General features: G+C 33.4%; 1 protein-coding gene across 2 annotated transcripts; it reads left to right on the top strand.

Annotated features, from left to right (window-relative positions):
* The first annotated feature begins 6,724 nt into the window (after positions 1-6,724).
* Positions 6,725-25,069, top strand: LOC108489086 (nudix hydrolase 3). Of its 2 annotated transcripts, XM_017793361.2 has the most exons (21): positions 6,731-7,204; positions 7,775-7,954; positions 8,471-8,548; positions 9,125-9,221; positions 10,277-10,410; positions 10,526-10,607; positions 11,075-11,161; positions 16,023-16,129; positions 16,200-16,371; positions 16,514-16,755; positions 16,857-16,938; positions 17,244-17,309; positions 19,820-19,897; positions 19,977-20,072; positions 20,718-20,824; positions 20,934-21,102; positions 21,658-21,741; positions 23,222-23,316; positions 23,399-23,489; positions 23,571-23,717; positions 24,689-25,069. In XM_017793361.2, the coding sequence occupies exons 1-21, from the start codon at positions 7,122-7,124 to the stop codon at positions 24,740-24,742; spliced, it is 2,331 nt and encodes a 776-aa protein (XP_017648850.1). In that variant the 5' UTR covers positions 6,731-7,121; the 3' UTR covers positions 24,743-25,069. The 2 variants fall into 2 exon arrangements, with proteins under 2 accessions (XP_052876435.1, XP_017648850.1); XM_053020475.1 differs by lacking the exon at positions 8,471-8,548 and having other exon boundaries at positions 6,725-7,204.
* The last annotated feature ends 441 nt before the right edge of the window (positions 25,070-25,510 follow it).

Raw genomic sequence — 25,510 nt, 5'->3', positions numbered from 1 at the left:
GACTGTAAAAATGAAATTTTTTAAAAAAATCCGGGCTTAAATCTGCTGCATGAAACGGCAGCGTTTTGAAGGGTGACCTAAGTGCCCAAACGGCATCGTTTTAGGTGTGCTCGTTCGCGACTCGACCCGTATCCGGGGGGATCCGCCCTTTTTCTTTAAATGGGAAATTTCCCGCCTTGGTCCCTCCCCCTTTTTCTGATATTTGATTTAGTCCCGATTTGTTCTTTTTTCTTTTAAATTTAGCCCGATTATTTTTATTCCATCTCTAATTTGATCCCTGGACTCAACATTGAATGGCAGCGCATTAAGGGTTGGGGTAATTGCCCAATTGACCCCTGTTTCTTCGCGCGTATATCAATATAGTCCCTGGCAGTTTTCTATTTTATAATTTATACCCGTTTTTTATTTCATTTTTATTTTAATTTAGCCCTCACCCTTTTATTTCAAATTGTTTTATCATGTTATTATACATTTTATTTGCTGACCATTCGGATGTTATATTTATTTAGTTTAAAATTTCATGTGTTACTTATAAGATTTGTCACATTGTTCATTTATTTATTTATCTTAAATTTATTTTATTTGTTTGTTTATTCCAAGTGTTATATGTCAATAATGTTGAATGTATATATATATATATTATTTATTTTATGTTCCCTTTTGTAAACTGTTTGCCTTTTTAGTTTGCATGTTTGTTTTAAATATTTCACATGATGTGTTAAATTGTATTTTTATTGTATATTTTATATTATTTTATCTTATGCTGAAAACATTATTCATAGTAATTTATAAACCACCATATTTATACTTTAAGAGTACCTTTTTTTAAAAAAAAATCATCTTTTGCATTATTTATTTAAAATTTATTTCATTAGTTTAAATTGTTTTCATATACCTTTCAAATTTCCATTTGTTTATTCTAAAACATTCTAATTATTATTTATTATAGGACTTTCTTATATTACCCGTAGTATGCTTTTATGTACATATATTATTGGTTCTAAAAATTATATGTATTATCTTTTCTTAAATCGCTTTATACATTATTGATTTTAAAAGAATTTCATCTTTTATTTTATTTATTTTAAACTGGTCTATTAGTTTTTTTAATATATATAGTTTTTATACTTTATTCAATTTGACTTGCTTTATACTATTTATATTTTTAGATTGCAAAATATGTTTTTGTTCATTAATCGTTAATGTTAGTATGTGAATAATGTATGTGAGCCATTATTGTCATCGCATGTATCATAAATTGTTCACTTGCATTTTCACCTTATTGTTGTATTTTTACGTGACGTCATCCATGTATTATTGTTTATACTCATTTATCATCGTATCTCATATCTTTGCCTCGCGAATTAAACCCCAATGTATTTATCCAATAAATCACCTTATTTTAACCTAAATAAATAACACTTGTTGTTTTAAATATTACATTCGCTACTATTCAAAAACAAAATTTTCCAAATAAGGCAATGTTATGCATTTTGAGATATCGAGGAATTGTGCCCTAACTTACTGGGTTTCGATTTTCTCGTTATTTCTAAATAGCTAAATATCATTTTCGAGTTTTAAAACACACGAAACTCTCATTTAAATTAAAAGACGACATTGTGTTCGGGAATTTATGGTATTGTGTTCTAACTTACGGGATGTGATACTCCGATATCTCGAGATAAGGAAATCTTTAAACAAATTGTTTTGAGCTAATTCAAAAATTTTAAAATCGATATTTATAGAAAAGATCGTATTTCAAATTCATTCCCGATTTTCGATTTTCGACATTAAGACAGTAACTAATCAATTCGTGTAACACCCTAAACCCGGCCCAGACGTTATGGCCGGATCCGACATGCCACATCGAAGCGTTCAAAACATTTTATATTGTTGATCCAAAAAAACCTACTTAGTGTTTTAAAAGATAATTTCATTATAGGTTAAAGTGAATGGAAGATGTGCACCAGGTAGGAAACCGGAAAAGAGGTGGTGAGTCCATCTGACCGCTAATACCAAGCTCCTTCGGATCCAATCCTGACATGCATACGCCATTGCCACACCTTAACGTCATGGATATTTCTAGGAAACCGATTTGATTATGTCATTTTTAGGAAAAGTGATTAATTTTGGAAAATACTTTCATTGCGGAAGCTTTGCTTGTTGTCGTGTTATTTTGAAATCAATTGTTATTTTTGAAAACGCGCCCTAAAGCTATCCAATTTCAACAGTTAAAATAAGTAATACCTATCTTAGTAATACATATTAAAACCATAAAAAATAATTAAGCGGCCTTATTACATTTAAAAACCCAAAACTTCAAACGTAAATAATAGGATGTCCAGTTCACTAGAAGAAAACCAAACTTTCAGAACGGGTGGCCACTCCGAATTCCCTCACAGCTCCAAGCCCACTACGGTTGGGGATTTCCTGCGTAGATGAAAATAAAAGGAGTGAGTTTGGGGAAACTCAGTGTGTAAGGAAAACCCATTCAAAGCCCAAGTTAGCTCAAGCCTATTGGGCCTAAGCCCATTCAGGTAACAGTGGTACTGGACAAGAGCCCTTTTCAGATTACAATAAACTGGGCCTTAGCCCCTTATTCAGATAATAGTATGGCCCATAGGCCCATTTCAAAATACATGCAACATCAATAACATATGCAAGCCCATTTTGGGAGACTACTCAACCCACCAACCACTACACTCCACCCGTACCAGCCCTACACTCCATGTGGGGAATAGCTCAACCTACCCAAACCCAACACTCCACATTCTTGACCTTTAACTGCTCGATTAACGATAAATTGAGGCAAAGCCTCCAAGACGTGGACAAGCCACTTTCAGATTACTTCCTCGTCAATATCCCAATCCCATGCATCAGATAATAACAACATGGCATGCGATAAATAACAATAGTCAAACATGCATTTAGGTCAATTTAACCTAGGGTATTTCGGTAATTTATCTACTAGGGGTAAAACTGTAAATTTTCCACTTTTAAAGGTATTTCAGTAATTTATCTATTTTAGGGTTTTTCATGCATATTCCTACTTTTCACGTACTAACAGAATCACGTACCGAGGGTTCTTACTGAATTGGGCCCGTTGGCCCATCATTCAAATTTTAGCCCATTAAGCCCAAAAATATCGAGGGCACGTAAATCATGCACTTTGCGGTCCAAATTTTGCAGCTTACCAAAAACATTAATCGATTTACCTTACGAGCAATCGACACTCGCAAATCTACAAAATACCGGTTTTCGGCATTTCGGCTTTTGACTTTTCCGATCCGGACTAAGAAAGAGGTGTTAGTTACACACCTATTTGCGATGATATCTTGTGAGATCCACACACGAACGCCTACAATTGGATTACTAACACATTAATCTAACTATTCAAATACGAACTACGATTAACCCCTTACAATATTCGCCAACCACACCTACGGATCGAGTAAGCTTATAAGAAATCAATAAGCAACTCATTAACAAATTTTGTCGATGTTTACCACATAATCATAATTTCACTGCAAGTTGTCTTCCTGAGCAACAGTCACTAAATCATTTATAACTGGAGCTACGAAACTCCAAATCAAGTGCCATTAATTTTACCTGAAAATAGACTCATATATCTTCTATCCATAAAATTTTAAGAATTTTTGGTTTAGCCAATCAATACCAGATTTTTCTTAAAGTTTCCCATGTTTCACTATTTGACTAGTCTGACCACTCTTCATTACGAATCAAATTTCTCATTATACAGAATTCAAAATATGTTCTCGTTCATTTCATTTGAAACTAGACTCATTAAACTTTAATTACATAATTTATGCAGCTTCTAACTCATCTCCCACAATTTATGGTGATTTTCCAAAGTCACATTACTGTTGTTGTCCCAAGCAGATTTATTACCAAATCACTCTTTCACACATACCTTGCATGCATGTTATTTAAACATGTATATCACCAATCAATCATCACATATATATGATTTTACTTAAGTATAATCTCCATTTCATCATTTTAAAGCACAACATGTTAACCGATTTTTCCCTTTAGCATCTAAGGCACATGCATGCTCATTTGCTTAGCTCAACTTCACCTATCTTCCATTTTTCATCAAAAGAACATGAAACAACAACCATTTCCTTCATTTTAATTCATGACTAAATGCTCACAACACAACTAAAAACCAAAATATGCTTCAAGAGTTAAGGTAGAATCAAGAAGAACTCATGAACATCAAGATAGAAGCAAACTACCATGAACTTACCTTCAATTTTCTTCCCCAAGTGACCGAACATTCAAGAGCTTTCTCCTCTCCTTTCTCTTCTCTAACTTTCGGCTATGATGAACAAAGATGGACAAAACTTTGTTCTTTTCACCCCTTTTTCTTTTAATAAAATTTCATATTTCATCCATTTAATTCTTTAATACAAAAGACATGAAATGTCCATCATGGAACATTTACCTAAACCATTATCATGGAACATTTACCTAACCCATTATCATGGAATATTTATCTAATCCATTATCATGGAACATTTACCTAACCCATTATCAAATTGTACTATGAATTATGGATATCAAGTGCTCATATTGTCTACAACAACATGATGGCTGGCCACTTTATGTAAAATGGGAGGTTTGTCATGCAAATCCTCCTATTTTGCACTCCTATTTATTTGGCCACTTCAATTTAGCCTATAGCATTTTCAAACATTTTCACATAGGTTCTATTTCATAATTTCACCCCATTTTTCTTATGGAACAAAAATTAACTAAAATTGCCGGGTTCTATCTTAAGCTTGGGCCTTCTAGAGGCCCACTAACATAATTAAACTTATGCCAACATTCACAGAATTCTTGAAAATTGGGGCGTTACAATTCGGTAGCAATTCTTGGGCGTGTTGGGGGAGCTAATCCTTCCTCGCACGTAACCGACTCCCGAACTTGTTCTCTTAAAATTCGTAGACCAAAACACTGTTTTAGTAAACTAAAATGTTTTATTAAAACAAAGGTGATCTGATCACACCTAATAAGGATCGGTGGCGACTCCCGTTTTAATTTTCGTTTTCAAAATCAAGTCGATCCCGTTTGCAAAAAAATGGTTTCGAAATATTTACTAAGTGTTTAAATTAATAATAAATTTCTCCAAATAGCAATCCTTTGGTGAATTATGATTGTCGAAATATTTACTAAGTGTTTTGTTGTAAACAAACTATAATTCAACCTGACTTGTTTGCTTGTAGAAATTGCACTTAAATTTGTTGCAACAGAACATAAAAGTATTTCGAGGGTCGTACCCAAGAGAGATTGTTGGGAAATATACCCATATTATAGTAAAAATTTAATTGTTTTCTATGTGTTTGAATGATTAATAAATAAATTTCATATTTCATTGTTATGTTTTTTGTATTTCTGTCTTTTATATTTTGCATGTATAGCGAAATTGTAACAAGCAAATATTATCTCATTAATTTTCTAAGTTCAAACTAATGGTAAGTGACATTGTAAGAATGTTTACATTACAAGAAAGGCAACTTACTTCAGCAGATAATCTAAACAAGTCTGTAATCCCATAAAGAATTAAAGTGAGCATTTGATTTGAATACTGAGATGGATTATTATGTTGTTTACAATTTCAATTGAGGAGATTGCTAGTTTTAGCTATCAGAGCAGTTGACTCCACAGGTAGGACATAGATGTATTTATTGGCAGAATAATACAATGAACTGCACCTAAGATAAATTAATTCTGAATCTGTCTGTGAATTAATTTACTTGTGACATTTATGGTGTGATTTATCTAAATACTGAATTAGTCACTAAAACTCATGTGTTTTGATATAAGTGGAGGCTTATGCTTTAACGATAATTGAGCCAATAGCTGATATGTTGGGTAAATGACTTGTGTATATATGGAATGGCTTTACTAACAGCAGTAGAATTTATAGCTCAATTAAAGAGTTAACGCTATCTTCTCATTGAAATTGTGTGAATGATAAATATGAAATATGACCACGGGTTGCTAATTTTTGAACAAGTAATTTATAACAGTGATTTGTTGACAGTGATAATATTAATCATTAAGAATACACAATTGTGACAATGAGATAAAATATGATTGTATTGAGTGAACGGGTTTAATTCAAAGGAATTAAGAATTTCATATGAGGGTAATTCACACATAACGAGGTAATTGGAAAAAGGAGTTGAATGAATTGCTTTCGTAAAAAAGTATACAATAACGAGTTTTCAATTATGGTACTTGTGGATTAAATTCATGATTAAGTAATTGCGAATTATCATAACAATGCTTCTAGACATAATTATAATTACTAGAGCCTAATTGTATATGTTTGATTGACCCATTCGCTAACTCAATAAAAACTTAATCTGACTACATTTAAATCAAAAGATAATAATTTAATTGAGTCGATTTATTCGATGTAGAATTAAATTGGGCGGTTGTAAGAATTGTTTAACTAGAGAATTTGATTAAAAAATTTTATTGAAAAATTAATTTAGAAAATCTAAGTGATTTTTGAAAAATTAATTTTAATAAAGTAAAATTAAATTAATTAAAATTAATATGATCTTTTTAAAATTAATTTTTAAGTAAGATAATTAGCCAAATTGGTAATTGAATTTAAAAATTAGAACTGAAATCATAAATTAAGTTCGAGAGTCCAAAATCGAGACCAAAACACAAAAATTAATCAAATCGGACTTAGAATATGAAACCAGACCGATGATCCAATTGATGTCTGGGCTGGATATGTCGGGCCGTCATTAGCCCGAACTTGCTCTGTCAACTCCGGTGTCGCCTGAGTTGAAAAAAATACATATATTTATGCGTTATTTGAAAAAATACATATAGATAGCGCTCAACAATAATTATTTTTTTTTAAACAGCCAATCATCGGCTAATGATAAGGGAAAAATAAATTTTGACTTGATGATTTTCATAAATAATAATTTTTTTTGGTGATAAAAAAGCCCTACTTTTGTTGTTAAAGAAGAGAAGAAAGACGGAATCTACTGCCATTAGACTAAATAAAGAAGCACGCAATTTACCAAATTCGTCAACGAAGACAAAGTCTGATTCATCGGAAAGAAACAATGGCAGAGCCTTACATTGAAGAAGTAGAGTATCTCGACGTTCTCACTAAAACCGGTAAAAAAACCGGCGTTTCCAAGCCCAGGCACGTCCCTTCATTCTTGTCCATTTCTGGATTATCTGTTTTTGATCTTTGAACATAATGGATTAGTTTACAACCGGGTCTTTTATTTATTTTCTATACTCTGTTGCTTACTCTTAGCAGAAATCATGTTTTTGCAGTTATCAAATTGGAAAATAATAGGACAACTTAATTTACGCTATACTTATTATTTGCAGCTTCTGTAAATTGGGTTTGTTAGAACCTTTGAGATTAGTTAAGCTGGTTCCTTGAAAATGGTAGTAATAGCTTAATTTGTTGATTTGGTTTGTAATTCCTTTCAATGAACCCCTAATTTTTTTGGTACTCAATCTGGATTATAGAACTGAAAGTTTTCAAGTGTGTGTGTGGTTGGTGGGGGGAGGTTGCTTATGGTCCTTGAAATTGGAACTGGGAATTGAAAACTTGCAAGCTAGAGCTAGGGAGGCATACATTTGATATAAAATATTTCATTTTGAGTATTATTGTGTGTTAGAGGTTGCTTATGATTTCTGTACTGGCATTTCTCTATAATGGTAGTTTCTTGATATGTAACTTATTGTGATCTCTTTGCAGGGGAGATGTCCATCGAGATGGGGATTACCATAAAGCAGTCCATGCTTGGATTTTTGCTGAGAGTACACAAGAATTACTTCTCCAAAAACGTGCAGACTGCAAGGACTCTTGGCCGGGGTTGTGGGATATCTCCAGCGCTGGCCATATATCTGCTGGTGATTCATCACTAATAACAGCACAGTAAGTGAATCCAATTTCACAAGTCTTCAGTGCTGCTTCTTTCATAGGGCGTTTGAAAAACTGCTCGGTCTTTAATCTTTCTATGTGTGCCGTGCACAGATATTCTCCCCATGTTCTTGTTTATCATTGCTACTTTCTGTTGTTTTATATACTTGCTAGATTTGGTTAATACATTTCTTTTAAATATCTAATTGATAGTTTCCTAACTGATGGTAAACCTAGTGGTTTCTAGATGGCCAAGAAACCTTTTTGTTAGGGAGGAGTGAAGACATCTGAGTCTTTTTTTTTTTTTCTCTTTTCTTTCTTTATTTAAATATCTTATTGTCCATTCCTTTGTAGTAACTTTCAACACAAGAAATTCTTTGGAGATCAGCATGCATTGATTTTCTTTTTACCTTGTTGGCTCATTTTTTCCATCGTCTATTACTTGGTGAACATATTATTGTTAGAAATTTATCCCTTTTTGGTTGATCTAGTGCTAAAACACAATGCTTGCTAAATATCTTACTTGTTCAGGAGGGAGCTTCAAGAAGAACTAGGGGTGATCCTCCCAAAGGATGCATTTGAGTTGATATTTGTTTTTCTTGAAGAGTGGTTAGTTGATAAAATCATCTTTTTGTTTTGGTGTAATTTACTCTCTTCTTGGAATGTAATTGGTGCAGCTGATCAGATGACTATGATGCTTTTTTGGTGATTTTGGCAACATTTTCTCTGGTTTTGTTGCTTTGCTAGAACCATTGGTGCATTAATTTCTGATGTTAATGCTGTCTTACTAAATTCAAGTCTGTTTTGTGTTCACCAGGGTTCAATATTTTCAATATACAATTAGCATTTGGCATAAATTTACTCTGAAAAATGGTGTTATATTTTTCATTGTAAGTTCATAGTTGTATTGTCTTCCTTTTTCTTAGAGAAGAGTGCTTTGATTTATTGTTTTTCTGAGGTAAGCTGCATCAATCTTATGCAATGATAAGACCATCTAGACATTAAGATTTCACCTAGGTCCTGCATCACTTTCAATTTATCATTATTACTATTATTATTCCATGTTTAGTTTCTTGGAATTTTTGTTTAATTGGTGAATCCCAATATTGTTGAGATGCTTAAGTGGTTTTGTGATGCTTTTAGTTCCATTTTGACTTAACATATGCTGTTTACATTTGATTGCAGTGTCACAAACAATGGAAAATTCATCAATAATGAATACAGCGATGTATACCTAGTAACAACTCTAGAGCCAATTCCTCGAGAAGCCTTTACGCTTCAGGTAATGAAGTTAATAATTATTCTCAGTTGAAAATTTCAACCCATTCAATGTTATTTGATTATATATAATATGCAAAATTCTGTATTTGTTTTCCATATCAAAGTACTTTCATTGTCCGAAAATTGTTGAGATGAACAATAGTTAATAACAGTCGGAATTATCATTCAAAATTTCATGGATTTTGTTTTCTAATGGTTTTCTGGTGGAGTATGGATTAATTTTCTTGATATTCCAAACCTTTCTACAGTAGTGACAAAGTTGACTACAGTGAAACATCTGTTGTAGGTATGCTTTATCATCTCAAGTTTAAACATTGCTTGTACTGAATGAACAAGTGGAATTCAACTCTAGATCTTAAGCCCTTCCACTCTTGGTTGTATTTCAGTCTGTTTTCATGTTGTAATTTTTTTACTCTTATTTGATTGGAAGTTCCCTTTCTGAACTAAAGCGAGCACTGAAAGAAAAATGCCATTGTCAGTTATGAATTTATGGAAACAAGTTGAACAACTCTCTCTCTAAAACTTTCCAAAACATATTGGACTGCCAAAGCGTAAGTGCAATTTAACTTTTGGTGCCTCTTTTAAGGGTTATTTTTTTTTTTTGAAAGAGAAACATCTTGCACAAAGACAAATGAGAAGCCTAAAAGTCTATAATGTTTGATTGCATTTATTTGTTAGAAAATCCATTTTTATGGTTTGTTTTAGAACCTAATAGGCTTGCATGGATTTGCTGCAGAATCCCTATTCTGAAGTATATCAATATAGCTCTCTGGTCTTCATTCTATGGATGAGATTCATCCTTCTAAACTTCGATCTTTACCATGATTGTCCTCCTTTTAAGTTGGTTTTAATCTCAGAATTTAAGGCTGTTGATGGTGCCTGGTGCTTAATGAATAATTCATTATACATTTTCTTTACAATTATATATGAAAGTCATGCTTTGAAAATGTGAATGGTGAATGGTAAACAATGAATACTGATAAGTGATTTGTCCTGCTATAAAACTACCTGAAAATGTGAATGTTTTTTATTAGCTTTTTTTTTTTTTAATGATAGGATACCGAAGTCTCTGATGTAAAATACATTTCTTTTGGGGAATATAGAAGTCACCTAGCTGAAGCAGATCCTAAATATGTTCCTTATGATGTAAATAAACAATATGGTCTTCTCTTTGATATAATTACAAAAAGGTAAGCTGAGTAACTACGACCATGTTGTTGAACAAAATAATTGTCAAATTCATCTAAATGTTATATTCATGTTGACATTTCATGTTGTGGTTAACAATTCAAATACTTGCTAAAGGTACAAAGAGAACAATGAAGCACGCAGTCTAGTACTACAAAAGCAACTTCGTCGATATGCTCCTGTTTCTCTCACTGCAGAGGTTGTCAACTTTCTGCAATTTTAATACCAGCTACCCTGCTTTTATTGGTTGTTATATTTCCAATCCATCTCAATATTTTTATCCTCAAGCTTTATGTAGTCAATTTGCATGTAGACATTGTGTGATATGAGCAGAATGCGTTGTGTTGTATCCTATGGACACTTTTGGTTTCACGTTCATTAATTTGTTAGTTTACAGGTGGATGGTCTTTCTATCACTTTTAAGTTTATAAAAGGTCCATTGCTTTCTTTTCTGCTTTAAAAGTAATCCTGTGAAAAGCTGAATACATATTGAAGCTTATAATTATAAAGGAGTAAGTTATCTGCATGCTACAGCCACCCTTGTGGCCAATTTCCATTGTTTCATTCAAATATTGTGTTTGTAATTTTTCCCTCTCCTAAATATAACAGTCAGACCTTCTTGATGTACGTGTTGAATTATTTACTAAATCTATTCCCTCATTGCAGTTAACAGGGCTTGGTGATGCTGACAAGGAGGCTCTGATATTACTGGTTAGGGCTGCAATGATTATGGATGAAATCTTTTATCTGCAGGTTGTATTTATGCATATAAGTAGACAAAAAATCTCACACACAAGTACACAGATTTGCTCAAACATCTGCTCTGGTATTGTAGCATGTCTATATAAGTCAGTAGTAAGAATAGAACAGTTGGTTTCTTTTTGCATGAACCAAAGGAAAATTTTGTGCCACTGAGTAGATGATCTAGTGCAAAATATTCACGAACAACACTCCAAATGCAATAGAACTTCTGCTTATTATATATATATATATATGTTGAAAGCTGTTAAAGATTAGTCAATTTTTTGACTGTTGTCCTAGTTAGCAAACAGATGGGTTCATAATAACAAAGCTTTGCTAGTGTTGCATTATAATATAGGTGGTTTTGATTAGTTCACTCATAACACTTATGCAGTAGTCTTTGAAATATATAATTCACTTCTTGCTTCTCCTGGGAAAAGTTGTTTTCAGTTCAATGAGTCAAGTGATGGTATAGGAGCATTCAATATGTCAGGTAATATTACAGGAAAGTAGTAGAGACATTGGTATGATATAAGGAACATGAAGGCATAAGTCTATCATACCCCAGAAAGTAATTGCAAAGGATAACAACTTATATTTCCAGATTGGTATAGTAGAATCTTTCTTTCACTAATGGTACTACCTTGAATAAATTTTAGATAAAAAGGCATCATCTAGTTACTTGCAGAAATATTTTGATACACGTATTTAGGATGCAATTCAAAATATATGTGTTCATTATCACTATAGGATTTTGAGCTGGTTGCAAAATGCAAACTAAGGGTGTGCAAAATAAACCATTGATAGTGAAAAGTTTCAATGATCTGATGTTTTCAATGTGTTTGATAACTTATTTCAGAAACCATTTAAATGGAATTCCAGTGGAGAGAAGTGTTGAAAATATGAAGAAATTTACTGAATGAATTAAACCATTCTCATAAAGGAAAATTTTATCATTTAATTATATGAACCATTCTGTCCTTTTTAGCTTTTTACTTTTACTTTTTAGTTTTCTTTATGTAAAATACTCAATAACATATCCAAAAAAAAATCTAATCAATATTTAATTTGCAGCAAAAAAGCAAGCAACTTTTACAATAAAAATTCAATACTTAATTTTTCTGAACTAACACAATTTACTAATGTAACCTTGTTTCTAGGTGAACCAAATAGTGAAAGAATAATTAACGAGGCACAAGGAGAAAGAGAGAGTGGTACTCTATATATCATTCATCATGTAACAATTCATAAATATACAAGTATGAGTTTACTCTGTAAGGAAAGTAAATAAAATCAAATCTCTAATATCATGCCATAATCCACAATAATCAACTATATTATTCTATGTACATATCTTAACATTTCCCCTCAAGCTAGAGCAGAGATGTTAATCATGCCTAGCTTGTTACAAATATAATCAATTCGAGGTCCACTAAGAGATTTCGAAAAGATATCTCCTAATTGATCTCTTATTCTGACATAATCTGTTGATATGAGCTTTTGTTGGATCTTCTCACGAATGAAGTGACTGTTGACTTCAATATGCTTGGTTCGCTCATGAAATACTGGATTGGAGGATATATGAAGAGCAGCTTGATTTTCACACCACAATTTTGCTGGTGCCGACTTTTTAAATCCTAGTTCATCCAGTAACTGTTGTAAGTTGTAACCACATAATTTCTCACACAGATTGTGCCATAACTCTTGCTTTTCATAGGAATTAGATACTTGATCCTCCCCAATTTGCATTAGTGAAGTATTCAATGCCTATGTGACCACAATTCTAATATAGAAGCCCACAGCCTAGAGCTCCCTTTAGGTAAAATAAGATTTGTTCCAGTGTCACCCAATGTCTAACTGTTGGTGAAGATATGAATTGCCTTACAACACTCACAAAATATGCGATATCAGAATGAGCCATTGAGAGATAATTCAGTTTCCCAACTAGTCTCTTATACCTCTCATGATCCTCAAGCGAATCACTATCTTCCTTCATAAGTTGCAAATTGGAATCCATCGAGTGTGCTACATGGTTTACATCCCGACTTTCTAGTTTCTTCAAGTAAGTCAAGGGTATATTTCCTCTGAGACAAGAAAATACCCTTCTTACTCCTAGTAACTTCAATGCCAAGAAAATATTTCAATTGTCCCAAATCCTTCATTTGAAACTGAGTATGAAGGTATGATTTCAAAGCAAGAATATTTGTATCATCACTTTCAGTAATAACAATATCATCAACATAAACTACTAAGAGAATCATGCCTACCTCCAAGTGGATCACCTTACAGAATCGTCCAAACCATGCTCATAGGCTCTGTTGCAAATCATATAGAGATTTCTGAAGATGACACAACTTCGCACTCTCCCCCTGAACAACAAAACCAGATGGGTGCTCCATATAGACATCCTCCTGTAGAACACTATGCGGAATGGCATTTTTTATATCAAGTTGATGCAGGGATCACCCATATGTTGCCGCTATAGAAATGAACAAACGAACATAAGCCATCTTAGCCACTGGAGAGAAAGTATCCGAGTAACCAACTCTATAGGTTTGAGGATATCCTTTACCAACAAGACAGACTTTTAATTGGGCAACGAAACCATTAAGATTAACTTGGACTGTAAACACATTTACATTCAATAGCCTTCTTTTCAGTTGGCAAATTAACCAATTCCCAAGTACCATTACCATTTAAAGCAATCATCTCTATCATTGCATCTCACCAGCCCGGATGAGCTAAGGCCTCCCTTACAGTTTTAGGAATAGAAATAGTGTAATGAAGGAATGAAAAAGCTAGTCATAGGGGATAATTGATCATAAGAGACAAAAAAGGAGATAGGATAAGTACACTGTCGTTTACCTTTACATAGGACAATGGGAAGGTCGATACTAGAATCAGATTGACTAGGGGTCAAATTTTTCGACTAATAGACTAGAGGCGGACATGTGTCCGGAGGATTTTACCGACTTGATTAAACATGAATGATTGGTGGTCGAGTTGTTATGTGTTCTAGCATACCTATTTGAGAGTAGTTGACTAGACGATTCATAGTATACAATGACAAATCATCATCTTCGGAGGAAGTATTTAGAAATGGACGACATAGGAAAAAACGGTGTATGCTCAAAAAAGGTAACATCAATAGACACGAGATGTCTCTTAAGATCCAAAGAGTACCATTTATAACCCATTTTAAGTTGACAATAACTAAGAAACACATTTGAGCGACTTTGGGTCCAATTTTATGACTTATGGATGAACATCATGAACAAAGCAAGTGCTACCAAATATTTTGGGCTCAATAAGGAACAAAAGTTTTGAAGGAAAGAGGGTATGGTAAGGAATGTTATTGTTAAGAATAGATGTCATACAATTAATAAGAAATGTGGCTGTTAAAATGGCATCATCTCAAAATCATTTAGGTACACACATTTGTAAAAGAAGGGCTTGGGCTCTTGCCATAAACCACTCAGTTTAGAAAAATACTGAGAAAATGACATCTCAGTGATCTCACCTAGCTTAGTGTTGTGACTTTATTGGGAATTTCAAAAATCTAAGCATCCATATTTTTTCTGTAGAGTCAAGTAGCAGGTATGTTCTGGAAATCCGGGGTTGCATAGAGTTGATAAGCCAAGACATAACAAGAGAGTTATCAGAGTCCCACTGATCATAAGTGGAATCATTTACAACGGGTTTTTTCGAATCACCAGTAATATACCTCTGCAGTCCTCTAGCTTTGATAAACATTAAGCACGATCGTGACCATGCGAGATAACAACAACAAAACCAACGGTGGTCGTCGGAGAATCAAATTTGACGTAGGTGAGTTGAATGTGCCGGCGCATGGGCAAGGATGCGGACGGTATGGGTGGCGCGTGAAGGCCACACGCAGGGAGTTTGGTCACTGGATTTTTAAGTTTCCCCGGGGATTGGACTACAACTCTGTTGAAGGGGGTGGTGAGAAAAAAATTGGCCAGAAAAGAACCCAAATCGAGCCAAATAGCTGCAAGAAAACAGCTTTAAAACAGAACCAAAAAACTAACAGTGATTGAAACAATGCGAAACCTAAAAAGAACATAAAAAAAATTGACCTACAAATCCTCCTGGATCAAGCAACTGACCACTGGGCTAGGGTTGGACAAAGGAGTCAACATCAAGGGTGGAAGCCGTTGGTGAGATGACCGTGCACCGACGCGTAAAGTAGGGTCGCAAATCTTTAGGCGGTGCGGGAGCCTCACGTGCTTATCCTCCGGTTGCAACTGTCGAGATGGTGGTGCTCCTCCCTGTGCCGACAGTGTACCCAAAAAAACTTGAAAAGCTAACTCACGAAATACTCAAATGGTTTGTGTTCAAAACAACGAAACACGAACTCCCTAAATTGAGCCAAGAGGATCTAATATCATGAACGAAATACTGAAAGAATAATTAAGGAGACACAAGGAGAAAGAGAGAATGAAATTATATATATCATTCATCATCATACAATACACATATACAAGTATGAGTCTACTCTATAAGAAAGTATATAAAATCAAATTTCTAATATCTTGCTATAATCCCTAATAATCAGCAGTGTTATTTTATTTACATATCTTAACACTCTGAAATATTGTTTCCCAGTCTAGATATGCAAAAATTATGGTTTTGTGAATTGCTTTTTCTAGTTTTACATAATTTTTATTGTTTTAAGGCACCTAAAACGTTTGTTGCTTGGAAGGAAAAGTATTGATATGGTGCAAAATTTTGCAATCTTAGTTGTAAACGCATTCTTAATTTTAATTGCAATCTTAATGTAAATGCTTAATTGTGATGACATGGCTTCAGATTCTCATATTTTCCTTTGTTCTTTTTCACCTTAAATAATCAGGTTTGGCACAGCAACCCAGTTTTAAGAGAATGGTTAAAAGAGCATGCCAATGTGTCTCAATTGGACAACCTGAAATGGATGTATTATGTGATTAATAAGAGTCCATGGTAATTCCTTCTGCTTTGTTCTTTGGCAGGAATGTCTTTTTATCATTAATAATTCATTCTTTATCAACAGGTCCTGCCTTGATGAAAACGAGGCATTTTTAACAACTGCAGATTCAGCAGTAAAGCTTCTTCCTGAAGCCACAAAGCCTATTACTGGGTGGAAAGGTGTACAATACAGAGCAGCATTTCCAATGCTAAAACCTTCTGGTGCAAACTTCTACCCTCCTGACATGGACAAAATGGTAACACAGGAATTTCTTCATGTGCTGCAAAGAATGGTTTTTCATTATACATGTGGCTATACTATAAAATTTCCAGTTTAGCCATCTTTTAGCATTATTTTGAAAACGGGATAGAGACTGACGAGTTTCATTTTTGTTCTAGGAATTTAAATTATGGACTACAGGTCTAAGCTTGGACCAGCAAAAGGATGCAATGAGTTTTTTCACTGTCATTAAAAGGCACAGTCAAGTAAGTTGGGACAATCATATCTTTGATAGCACACATCTTTCAGAAGGGTCTACTTATGATCTTTATAGCATTCTGTACTCCCAAGAGTATCATTCTTTCCTGGCAAGAGTTTCGGATCTGTTGCATAAAGCTGGGGACCTTGTCAGCTCTCCTAGGTATGAGTATGACAGTTTTTTCTTCTGATGTCTTGTTTATTATTCCTACTCTGAAATCTTATACCATCAACTAATATCTCTTGAGTCGTTCAACTTTATAGTTTGAAGAGGTTGCTCCATAGCAAGGCTGATGCCTTCCTTTCAAACGACTACTACGACTCTGATATAGCCTGGATGGAATTGGTTAGTTGTTGCTAAATTTTGATTCTTTTTCTTTCCCCTTATCATGCACTTTCTCATTTTTATTTATGAATAAATTGTAAGATCACATTTATTATGGTATAATTTAAAAGGATATTCATGATAATAGATCTGCAACTTTTTTTTTTCCTCTGCTTTTCAACCATTTCTTTTTCTGTTTTGATTTTAAAAATATTAGTAACATCTTGTTTTGATGTCAATGTGCTTAATTTGGTATTCAATTCAATTCCTATTCTAATGAACTCACTGGGCCTTCACTCTCTCCCTGTTTGAATTTCCCGCTTTAGGATTCTAAGTTGGATGTCACCATTGGTCCATATGAAACTTATGAAGATTCATTGTTTGGGTACAAGGTAATATATTCACATATCAAATGCATGTTTATTTCCTTTACTTCAGTCCTTTTTATTCAGCATTAGATTTAGACGGTAATGAACTTGATCTAAGTAAGAATGCCTCGTGAATATTTAGAAATATTTACAATGTATCACTTAAGTAAGAATGTCTCGTGAATATTTAGAAATATTTACAATGTATCACTTTCTTTTATAGAGGTAGCATGAAAACATGCTTTTCTCAAACTTGAAATGTCTAATTTAGACTTTGGGTAACAAATATTATAGCATTGGTAACATAGTGGTGCTTGAAAGGTTCAAATTTGTGTAAAAGCAAATGAATTGTGCTAAAAATGTAAAATTTTAGTAATACCTTCCATTCTTGCAAATTACTCGATTGCTATTTGCTTAAGTTTGGATCAGAAGAAACCTATTTCAGTATGTTTTCTTTCTAAATGATACAGATGATTGATACAATACTATGATGCATTTATGCCAACATAATGTATGAGGTCTGATTAGGTACTCATATCTCTTTAGTTTCTATGTGCTAGCTTTGTTTCTTATTGAGTTTTTACTTATTGAGACACCTTTTAATACCTTACTGAAGAATGTACTATGTTGTGTTTTGAAAAGGTTACTCCTTTCTTTTTATCTTTTTCTCTTTAAATTAAACTAAATTCTGAGTACTGGGATTCAATTGAGATTTCTGCAAGTCAATTTAGCTAGCCCTTTTGTTTTCTTAAATATGTTCTCACTTGCTAGCAAAAGTTACTTTTCCTTCCAAAAAATTTAATGGAAAACTGGCTTGCAGTTGATTTAGAGAACAAAAAAAGAAAAAAAAAAAGAAAAAAGAAAAGAAACAAGAAAGTGAAGTAAATCTGACTTGTAGATAATTTTGTCTCCATAGCATAGTGTAATCCTTCCTAATGTAAAGGCCATTATTTATTTTATAGAGACCAACTCCATAGTCCAAGCCTACCATTTGTTCTTAAAAGAAACTCAAAATAAATAAATTGACCATTACAAATTAAATACTACGCAGCATGATCTGCATTTCCATTAAGAATTATGGGTTTCGATTCCTTAAAATTTGTATAGAAAAACAAATTCTTGTTGACAGTGAGCAGCTTTTAACATTGCTTAATATGATGAGTAAAGCATGATTGAAGAGGTCAATGTTTCCTATTGTAGCCTGAATTCATGATGTTATTTATCTATTAGCATTTTTGTTAGTAGTTTTGCTAGCATATCTGTTTGCTTTGAAAGTTTTACCAAAGGTCAAAAACTATCTACTGTAGTTTGGTAGTAAAATGAAGAGTGGGAAATCTGATTGAAAACCAGTGGAAAATGTAAAAGCTTAAAGTATGGAGTTTCACCTTTTCTTCATTGAATTATAAGACGGTAAAATAATACAAATGGCCAGGGAAGAGCCTCTACTCCTTTAATAGAGGGTCGCCTACTGGGAACTAGAACCAAAGATGCCCACTTCTACACACGGCCCAATTCACCCCCTTTATGACTAAAGCTTAGAGTGTTTAAACTTTAAATTTTAGATTAATCTATTTTATTTCGATATGACAAATGGGTAGTTTCTTGGTGTTTGTATCAAATTGCTACTTTATAGAACTATTTTATTTGAACTAAAAATTGTACAACCTATTGCAGAGGGACTTTTTGCTTGGTTCCTACTTGAAAAACAAGAGAAAAAACAGAATCGAACAACAATTACAAACACTAATGTATCACTTCTTAAAGAAAGTAGCATTTCTTGGGTTGTCCATTTTAACACTGCACCCTGAGGTTGGATGACTGCTATTTTTATAGATTCTGCTAATTATTTCCGCCAAAAACCTGATAAGTGTAACAGCAGAGAAACTTTAATCATGGATCTTCCAGGAACCTCCCATATATATCTTGCTATTTTTAAACTTTTCTCTTCGTTCCAACTAACAATACTACCTGAATACTGCATTAGTCAGTGTAATCTTCCAAACTGCTCTTGAATAATGACTGTCAAAGAAAATAAAAATGAGAGATTCTGTCAATCATGATGCATAATCCACAAAGGACCTTGGAACCCGTCTGCACTAAGAGGTCTTTATGTTGATGCTTTCCCCTGATTGAAAACCCAAGGACAACTTTCTTGTAGTCCTGTGCTTGTGCTCCACAAACTTGTACCATTCCACTTCTATGCAAATGTCTACTATGCACTTGTGCTGCTTTTTGTTTGACTTATTTTATTATATGCTTTGTTGCTTTTTCTTTTGCGTTTTTAATTTTATTCCCTTCAATTGTCCTTCCTTTTTCTGTCCTTTATTTAGATTTATTTATTTGACTCACTCTATCAACTAATGATTGATTTAGTGTCTGATTGCTTTCACGTACTCTTGCATGCATCCATGCTTATGTCCATGTTCACGTAATAAAGGATGAAATCAGTTTGTAACCTGTTGTAATTTTATTGTTGCAATATATGAATCTCTTTGGATGCTAGTATAGCTAATTAGATGCACGGATTTGCATAGGCTACGTTCGAAGCATTTATTGGAGTTCGGGATGAAAAAGCAACTGCTCAACTTAAATTGTTTGGTGATAACTTGCAGGTAATTCATTCATATCCAATTTTCTCAGACATTTCTTCTGGTCGCTTGCTTGTTTCTAACAAAATATTTAATATTTTAGGTTTTGGAACAAAACCTTCCTATGGACGATACATATAAATCAAAAGATATCACTGCTGCTCCAATTCGTGTTGTCCAGCTTCTTTTTAATGCAGGGGTAAGTTTTGGGTTCATTGAGAAAAGTCTTTCATGATAATCAGATTGGTTTGTCGGCAGTGATGCATATGTTTACACAGATGCATGCAAATGTTTGTATGCTTGCATTTTGTAACTGAAGTTTTGAGGGCTGCAAAATGTATGAATATTTTCTTCAGTGTGTTCATGGTTTAGATGCTAATCCTTCCCCATCCCCTTTAATCTTGAATTTTCCTTTTGTATATTTACTCAATGTACATGATAAATGCTTAGACGCAAATACAATAAGAGATTGAATGAAATATCAAATGTGGTTAGACATACTTGTGTGTGTATGTCTAACCACTTTTATCAATAGTGGATTCTAGGAATGGGGATGGAAAGAATGAAACTCAACAAGCTACTCTTGCTCCTTGAATTCACTTTTTTGGACAAAGTAGAAAAGGAATTGTGGCTGTTGCCTGCTAGTGTTATCAAGTAATTATGGCTGCAGAGTTGCTATTGTATTTAAATTATTTTTTCATTCCATAGATTGGAATGTACAGTATGGAAAACCACATGTTTGTAATTTTTGTTCTTAATTAGTTTCAAATTTTTCTAGAGTTTCCATTCTTATGTATGTAATAATTTATAGATATGCGTTTTAACATATTTGTATTTATATCAGGATGTGAAGGGCCCTCAGACTATTGCTTTCAATCTACCAAATGATGAGCGTATAGTTAAAGATCGAGGAACAGCAATGGTTATACTTAAGAATGTTTCTGAAGCAAAGTGCGAAACTTTCTTCAATCATTGTTGAAGTTGGTCCAATTTACCAATACGTTGTGGCTTATATTTACCATAACTCTAAATCATTGTTTGATATTTCCATCCTAATAAGGTTCAAACAGATTCTTAATCCCATAGCTGATGCATGTATTGCAAAGGAACAACACGAACTTGTAGATTTTGAGTCTTTCTTCACTCACACAATCTGCCATGAGTGCTGCCATGGGATTGGGCCTCATACCATAACCCTTCCTGATGGCCGAAAGTCTACTGTTAGATTGGTCAGTTATAATGTTTCCTTTTTATTTCTGTTTTATTTAGCTGTTTTTAGAATGTGTTTGTCTAGAGGAGAAGAAAAAAAATCTAGTATTTAATCATATCTGTCCAATTATAATTAAATATCAACTGTCCAGCTCACTCATGCTGGTTTATCCATTTATTCTACATGCCATTGTGATGAAAATGGTTAGAAAAGAAATAAGCTTTGTTTATGACTGAAGTTTTGTTTTTCCAAACATGAATAATGTCTACTTACCTTGGGCATCTTCATGTGATATTTTTGAGCGAGAAACAGTTGCTTAAATAGAACAGAAGGTAGAGGTTTGTGTGATTTCAGACAAAGGGGTAAAAGAAAGATAAAGGAAGTAATATAATCACAACATACAGGCATTGAATATTTACGATGGAAGAGCACCTCCTATCTGCATTAATCTGTATATTGACATTGTTCTTTGAAGTTGGATGGTGTTTCCTGAAGTTACTATTTTCCTTAAAAGAAGTGATTTATTCTAATTATTTATGGTATCCCATGGTTTTTCTTTTACTGTTTCTTACAGGAGCTTCAAGATTTACACTCGGCTTTGGAAGAAGCAAAAGCAGACATAGTGGGTCTTTGGGCACTGAACTTTCTAATAAAAAAGGTTGGTAAAAAAGCCAAGTTTTATTATTTTCCTTTATATGATATAATTACTTGTGACTATCAAGATTAGAAGACCCATACATGTTAGCTGATGCAGTTCGCAATTATTTATTTATTTTTTTCAAATGCTTTATCTTTGGGATAGCAACATTAGTTCCTTTTCTGCATTTTACTAGTATTTTCAACTTCTCAAAGTTCTGCTGCTACTTTTAAGAATAGACTGCTTACAACTTCCAACCACAACCACAACCACAACCAAAAATGACATCAAGAAAAATATTCTACCTAGATTCTAACCCCATTCTAGAAAGAGTGTTTTAAGTCAACTCAAGGTGAGATGCTAAGCTTGAGAGTAGAGGCCATAGATTGTGGAGTTTAGAAATTTGTGCAGTCATTTAAGGAGTGTTTTGAGGTTTCTTGGAAGTCAGCCAAAAAGTTCTTTCGTATTGAAATAGTTGCTTTGAGTAAGACTGGCTTGACATTTTTTTTTGAGTGTGACCATTCATTGGAATATGAAAATTTGTATCCCATGTCAGCCCAAAAATACTTTTCGAAAGTAAGGTTTTTGGTTCAATTTCTTTACACCTGCATAATGATTTAATTGCTGCAATGTATCAAATCTAAGTATCCAATTGGATAACTGCTTTCCTGCCCCTTCCAAAAATTGACATGCAAAGTTGAAAGAATGTTTATACATCGCTCTGAGGGTTACTTATGGATTTTTTTTCATTATTTTGTTTATTGGTACTTAAGATTGCCTGGATTGAACCCGGTTCACTAGGATTAAGAGACTAAGTGTTCATCACTCTACCAACTGACGATAAAGTAGTTGGCTGGCTATTCTTTTTTAATTTTTCAGCCACTGCGACATTTTTGAACTTCAACATCCCATCAGCATGTGTCTAGTTTGTGTAAGAACAGAACTTTAAAAAAATTATCATAAATTCGATTAGATGTGATCTTTTTGGTGAGTATATTCTGTCTGATGGCTGTTGAGTATAGTTTCCTTTCTCTGAAACTCTTTAATATTATTTCCTTGAAATGAATGGCTTTCAAGTAATACCTCTAATGAGAAAATCTTGAAGAGGGCAAGAGTTTGGATAGAAAGGAGTTTGTGCAGATCGCTGGTTTTCAAATGTAATACCTTGCTAGTCCCACCACTGACTAATCTTTTGCATCCAATTTTTAGTAATATAGTGCTATTCATTATCTATTTGGAACGTTTGTTCTCAATCAAGCTTTAGTCTCAAATGCCCAGTAAGGGACATTTGGAATCAACTTCTACCTTGAACCTTGTACTATCATAAAGGAACCTGGAAGAGATAACGGTTTAAGTAATCTATATTGCATGTTGAATTAGTTAAAAAGTTGTGCATTAGTTGCCTGTTTATGTCAACACTTTTTGCATTTATGACAAATGATATTAAAAAGAACTATGAAAAACTAAGGCTCTTTCTGTTTGTTTTGACATCTTTGAGCAGCATTTACTTCCGACTAGTCTGGAAAAGTCCATGTATGTTTCATTCCTTGCAGGATGCTTTCGCTCAGTTCGGTTTGGCTTAGAGGAAGCTCATGGGTAAGCGAACCATTAACTGTTCACTGGCATAATATTTTTAATTATTGTTACTGACCATTCTTGATTTACTGAATAATTTCAGAAAAGGTCAAGCATTACAATTTAACTGGTTATTGGAAAAGGAAGCCTTTGTTTTCCATCCCAATGAGACATTTTCTGTCAACTTTGACAAGGTACAGCGCCTTCAGATTTTCTCATACATAAATATTTTTAGTTAAAACATTTCCGCCTAAAATAGTGCTTTCTTTTGGAAGGTTGAGGAAGCAGTTGAAAGTTTGAGTAGGACTATACTTACCATACAAGCTAAGGGTGACAAAGAAGGTGCTAGTTTGCTTCTGCAGAAATACTGCACCATGACAAAGCCATTGAAAGTTGCATTGCAAAAGTTGGAATCCATTCATGTAAGTCCTCCTGCCACATTCAAGTATACTTTTATTGATAAAATACTTGCACTTGGTTTGCCTACTAATTTATTTCAAAATTTAATATATATCGTATTTTTGGGATAAAAACGGATAGATTCTCGGATTTGAATGTCAATGTTAGATGTGCCCAACACGGGTATGATCAATTTTGTTCAAGACACTAGTGTGATCATATTCTCGTACCTATGTTTGGATGTGCTCAGACACGAGTGTCGAATACTTCAAGACGTAGGATAGATTTGCTCTAAGATGCACATGTGCTTGACTGAAATTGCTACTGAGCTTACATCCTAGTGGTATAAAGTCATAAACCCAAGTGTATAAGAGATGGAAAATGAAAAGAACATGAAGGAGAAACCTCGAGATATACCAATCTGGCAGCAACCGGTGTTAAAAATAAAGAATATTTATGTATAAAACAGTAATACTTACAATGACCTGCTTGCTTCCCCAATTGTCACACTAGATTTATAAATAGGAAGCAGCATGACTAGAGAATCTACATGCCCACATCATACCCTGAAGAGGGCTTAGCTTTTGAAATGTAAACCAAAATATGTAATTGGCATAGCTATGCATTCAACTCTTTATTTTCTCTGATACATATTTAGGACATGGATATATAGAGGTATGTGCTAGACACCTCCGAGTCCGAGCAAAATAGCTTTAGGCTTATAATGTCTCATATATCAAAATTTGCCTTAGGTGCCAGTATATCTGTAGGTTCATATAGGCAATTGAAATAAAATAAAGTAAAATAACTCATTTGCCGAACAAGTAAGAAACTTTGAAGGTCGATGATGTCATGATATGATTTGTTTTTCGGTAGAAATATAAGTAACTTGCCAATGTATCCTCTGATAAACAATTATGGTAGAAAGATTGGATCAAAGTGCCTATTTTGAGCATTTTTGTTCATATTCTGTTTGCTTCCATCTATTTCTCAGGTTCCCGTTGATATAGCTCCCATATTTCCAGTAGCCAAAAGTTTGTTGGAATGAAGGTTGCTATTATATGGTTTGGACAAATAGCCATGCTGCTTATGATTAAATTTACAAACACAAAATAATGCTTTTTAGCAATAGCAACTTTGATACTACATGCAATCGAAGTCTTAGCATTGGGTGAATCATCCCTTCCATGCAAGCATAGTTTCTTATCATCTGTTTTGCTTGTGTTGCTGTAAGTTTGATGAAGTTGCTGCATTCACGTTATGTGATTGAGTGAGCGGGTCGGATGTTCTCATTTTTTTTTATAACATATGAATTCGAAGATTGTACTAAATAACATTATTTGTTGGTTAAATATTAGAATCTATTATGTCAAAATATTCATTAGAAAATAAAAGTTTAAATAAATAATGTATGATAGATTTAGATTCTATGTTGAGAATAGAAATTATTTTTCTTAAATTATAAAACAAAAAATTTACATAGCTATTTATACTAAAAGAATAAGTCTAAGGAAATATAATCAGTACATTCAAACTAAAATCCCTAACTTTAGGTTAATTAAATTCTTAAGGACGCGTTTTGTTTACATGTCACCGACATAGTGCTGGCGATGGGCGTGCCTTGAAAAAATTTAGCCTATTTCAATAAATAATCAAAAGTTAACTCATTTCTATAAATATAAAAAAAAGCTTTATCTTGAAAATTGCCTTAAAATTATATTTTATTCAACAAAAGTAAATTTGAAATATTAGTTGGCAAAATCGATATATGTTTTATATATTATTCTTATTTATACAGTGGAAAGATATTGAGTCA

Source organism: Gossypium arboreum, chromosome 10 (genome assembly GCF_025698485.1).
Source record: "Gossypium arboreum isolate Shixiya-1 chromosome 10, ASM2569848v2, whole genome shotgun sequence".
Classification (NCBI taxonomy): Eukaryota; Viridiplantae; Streptophyta; class Magnoliopsida; order Malvales; family Malvaceae; genus Gossypium; species Gossypium arboreum.
Note: the sequence above shows the minus strand (reverse complement) of the source record. Positions and strands in the feature narration are given on the sequence as shown.

Coding starts and splice junctions, on each gene's coding strand:
- LOC108489086 (XM_017793361.2), top strand. CDS start 7,122: ATGGCAGAGCCTTACATTGAAGAAGTAGAGTATCTCGACGTTCTCACT. Junction 7,205..7,774: donor ACCGGCGTTTCCAAGCCCAG/GCACGTCCCTTC, acceptor ATCTCTTTGCAG/GGGAGATGTCCATCGAGATG. Junction 11,162..16,022: donor ATGAAATCTTTTATCTGCAG/GTTGTATTTATG, acceptor TTAAATAATCAG/GTTTGGCACAGCAACCCAGT.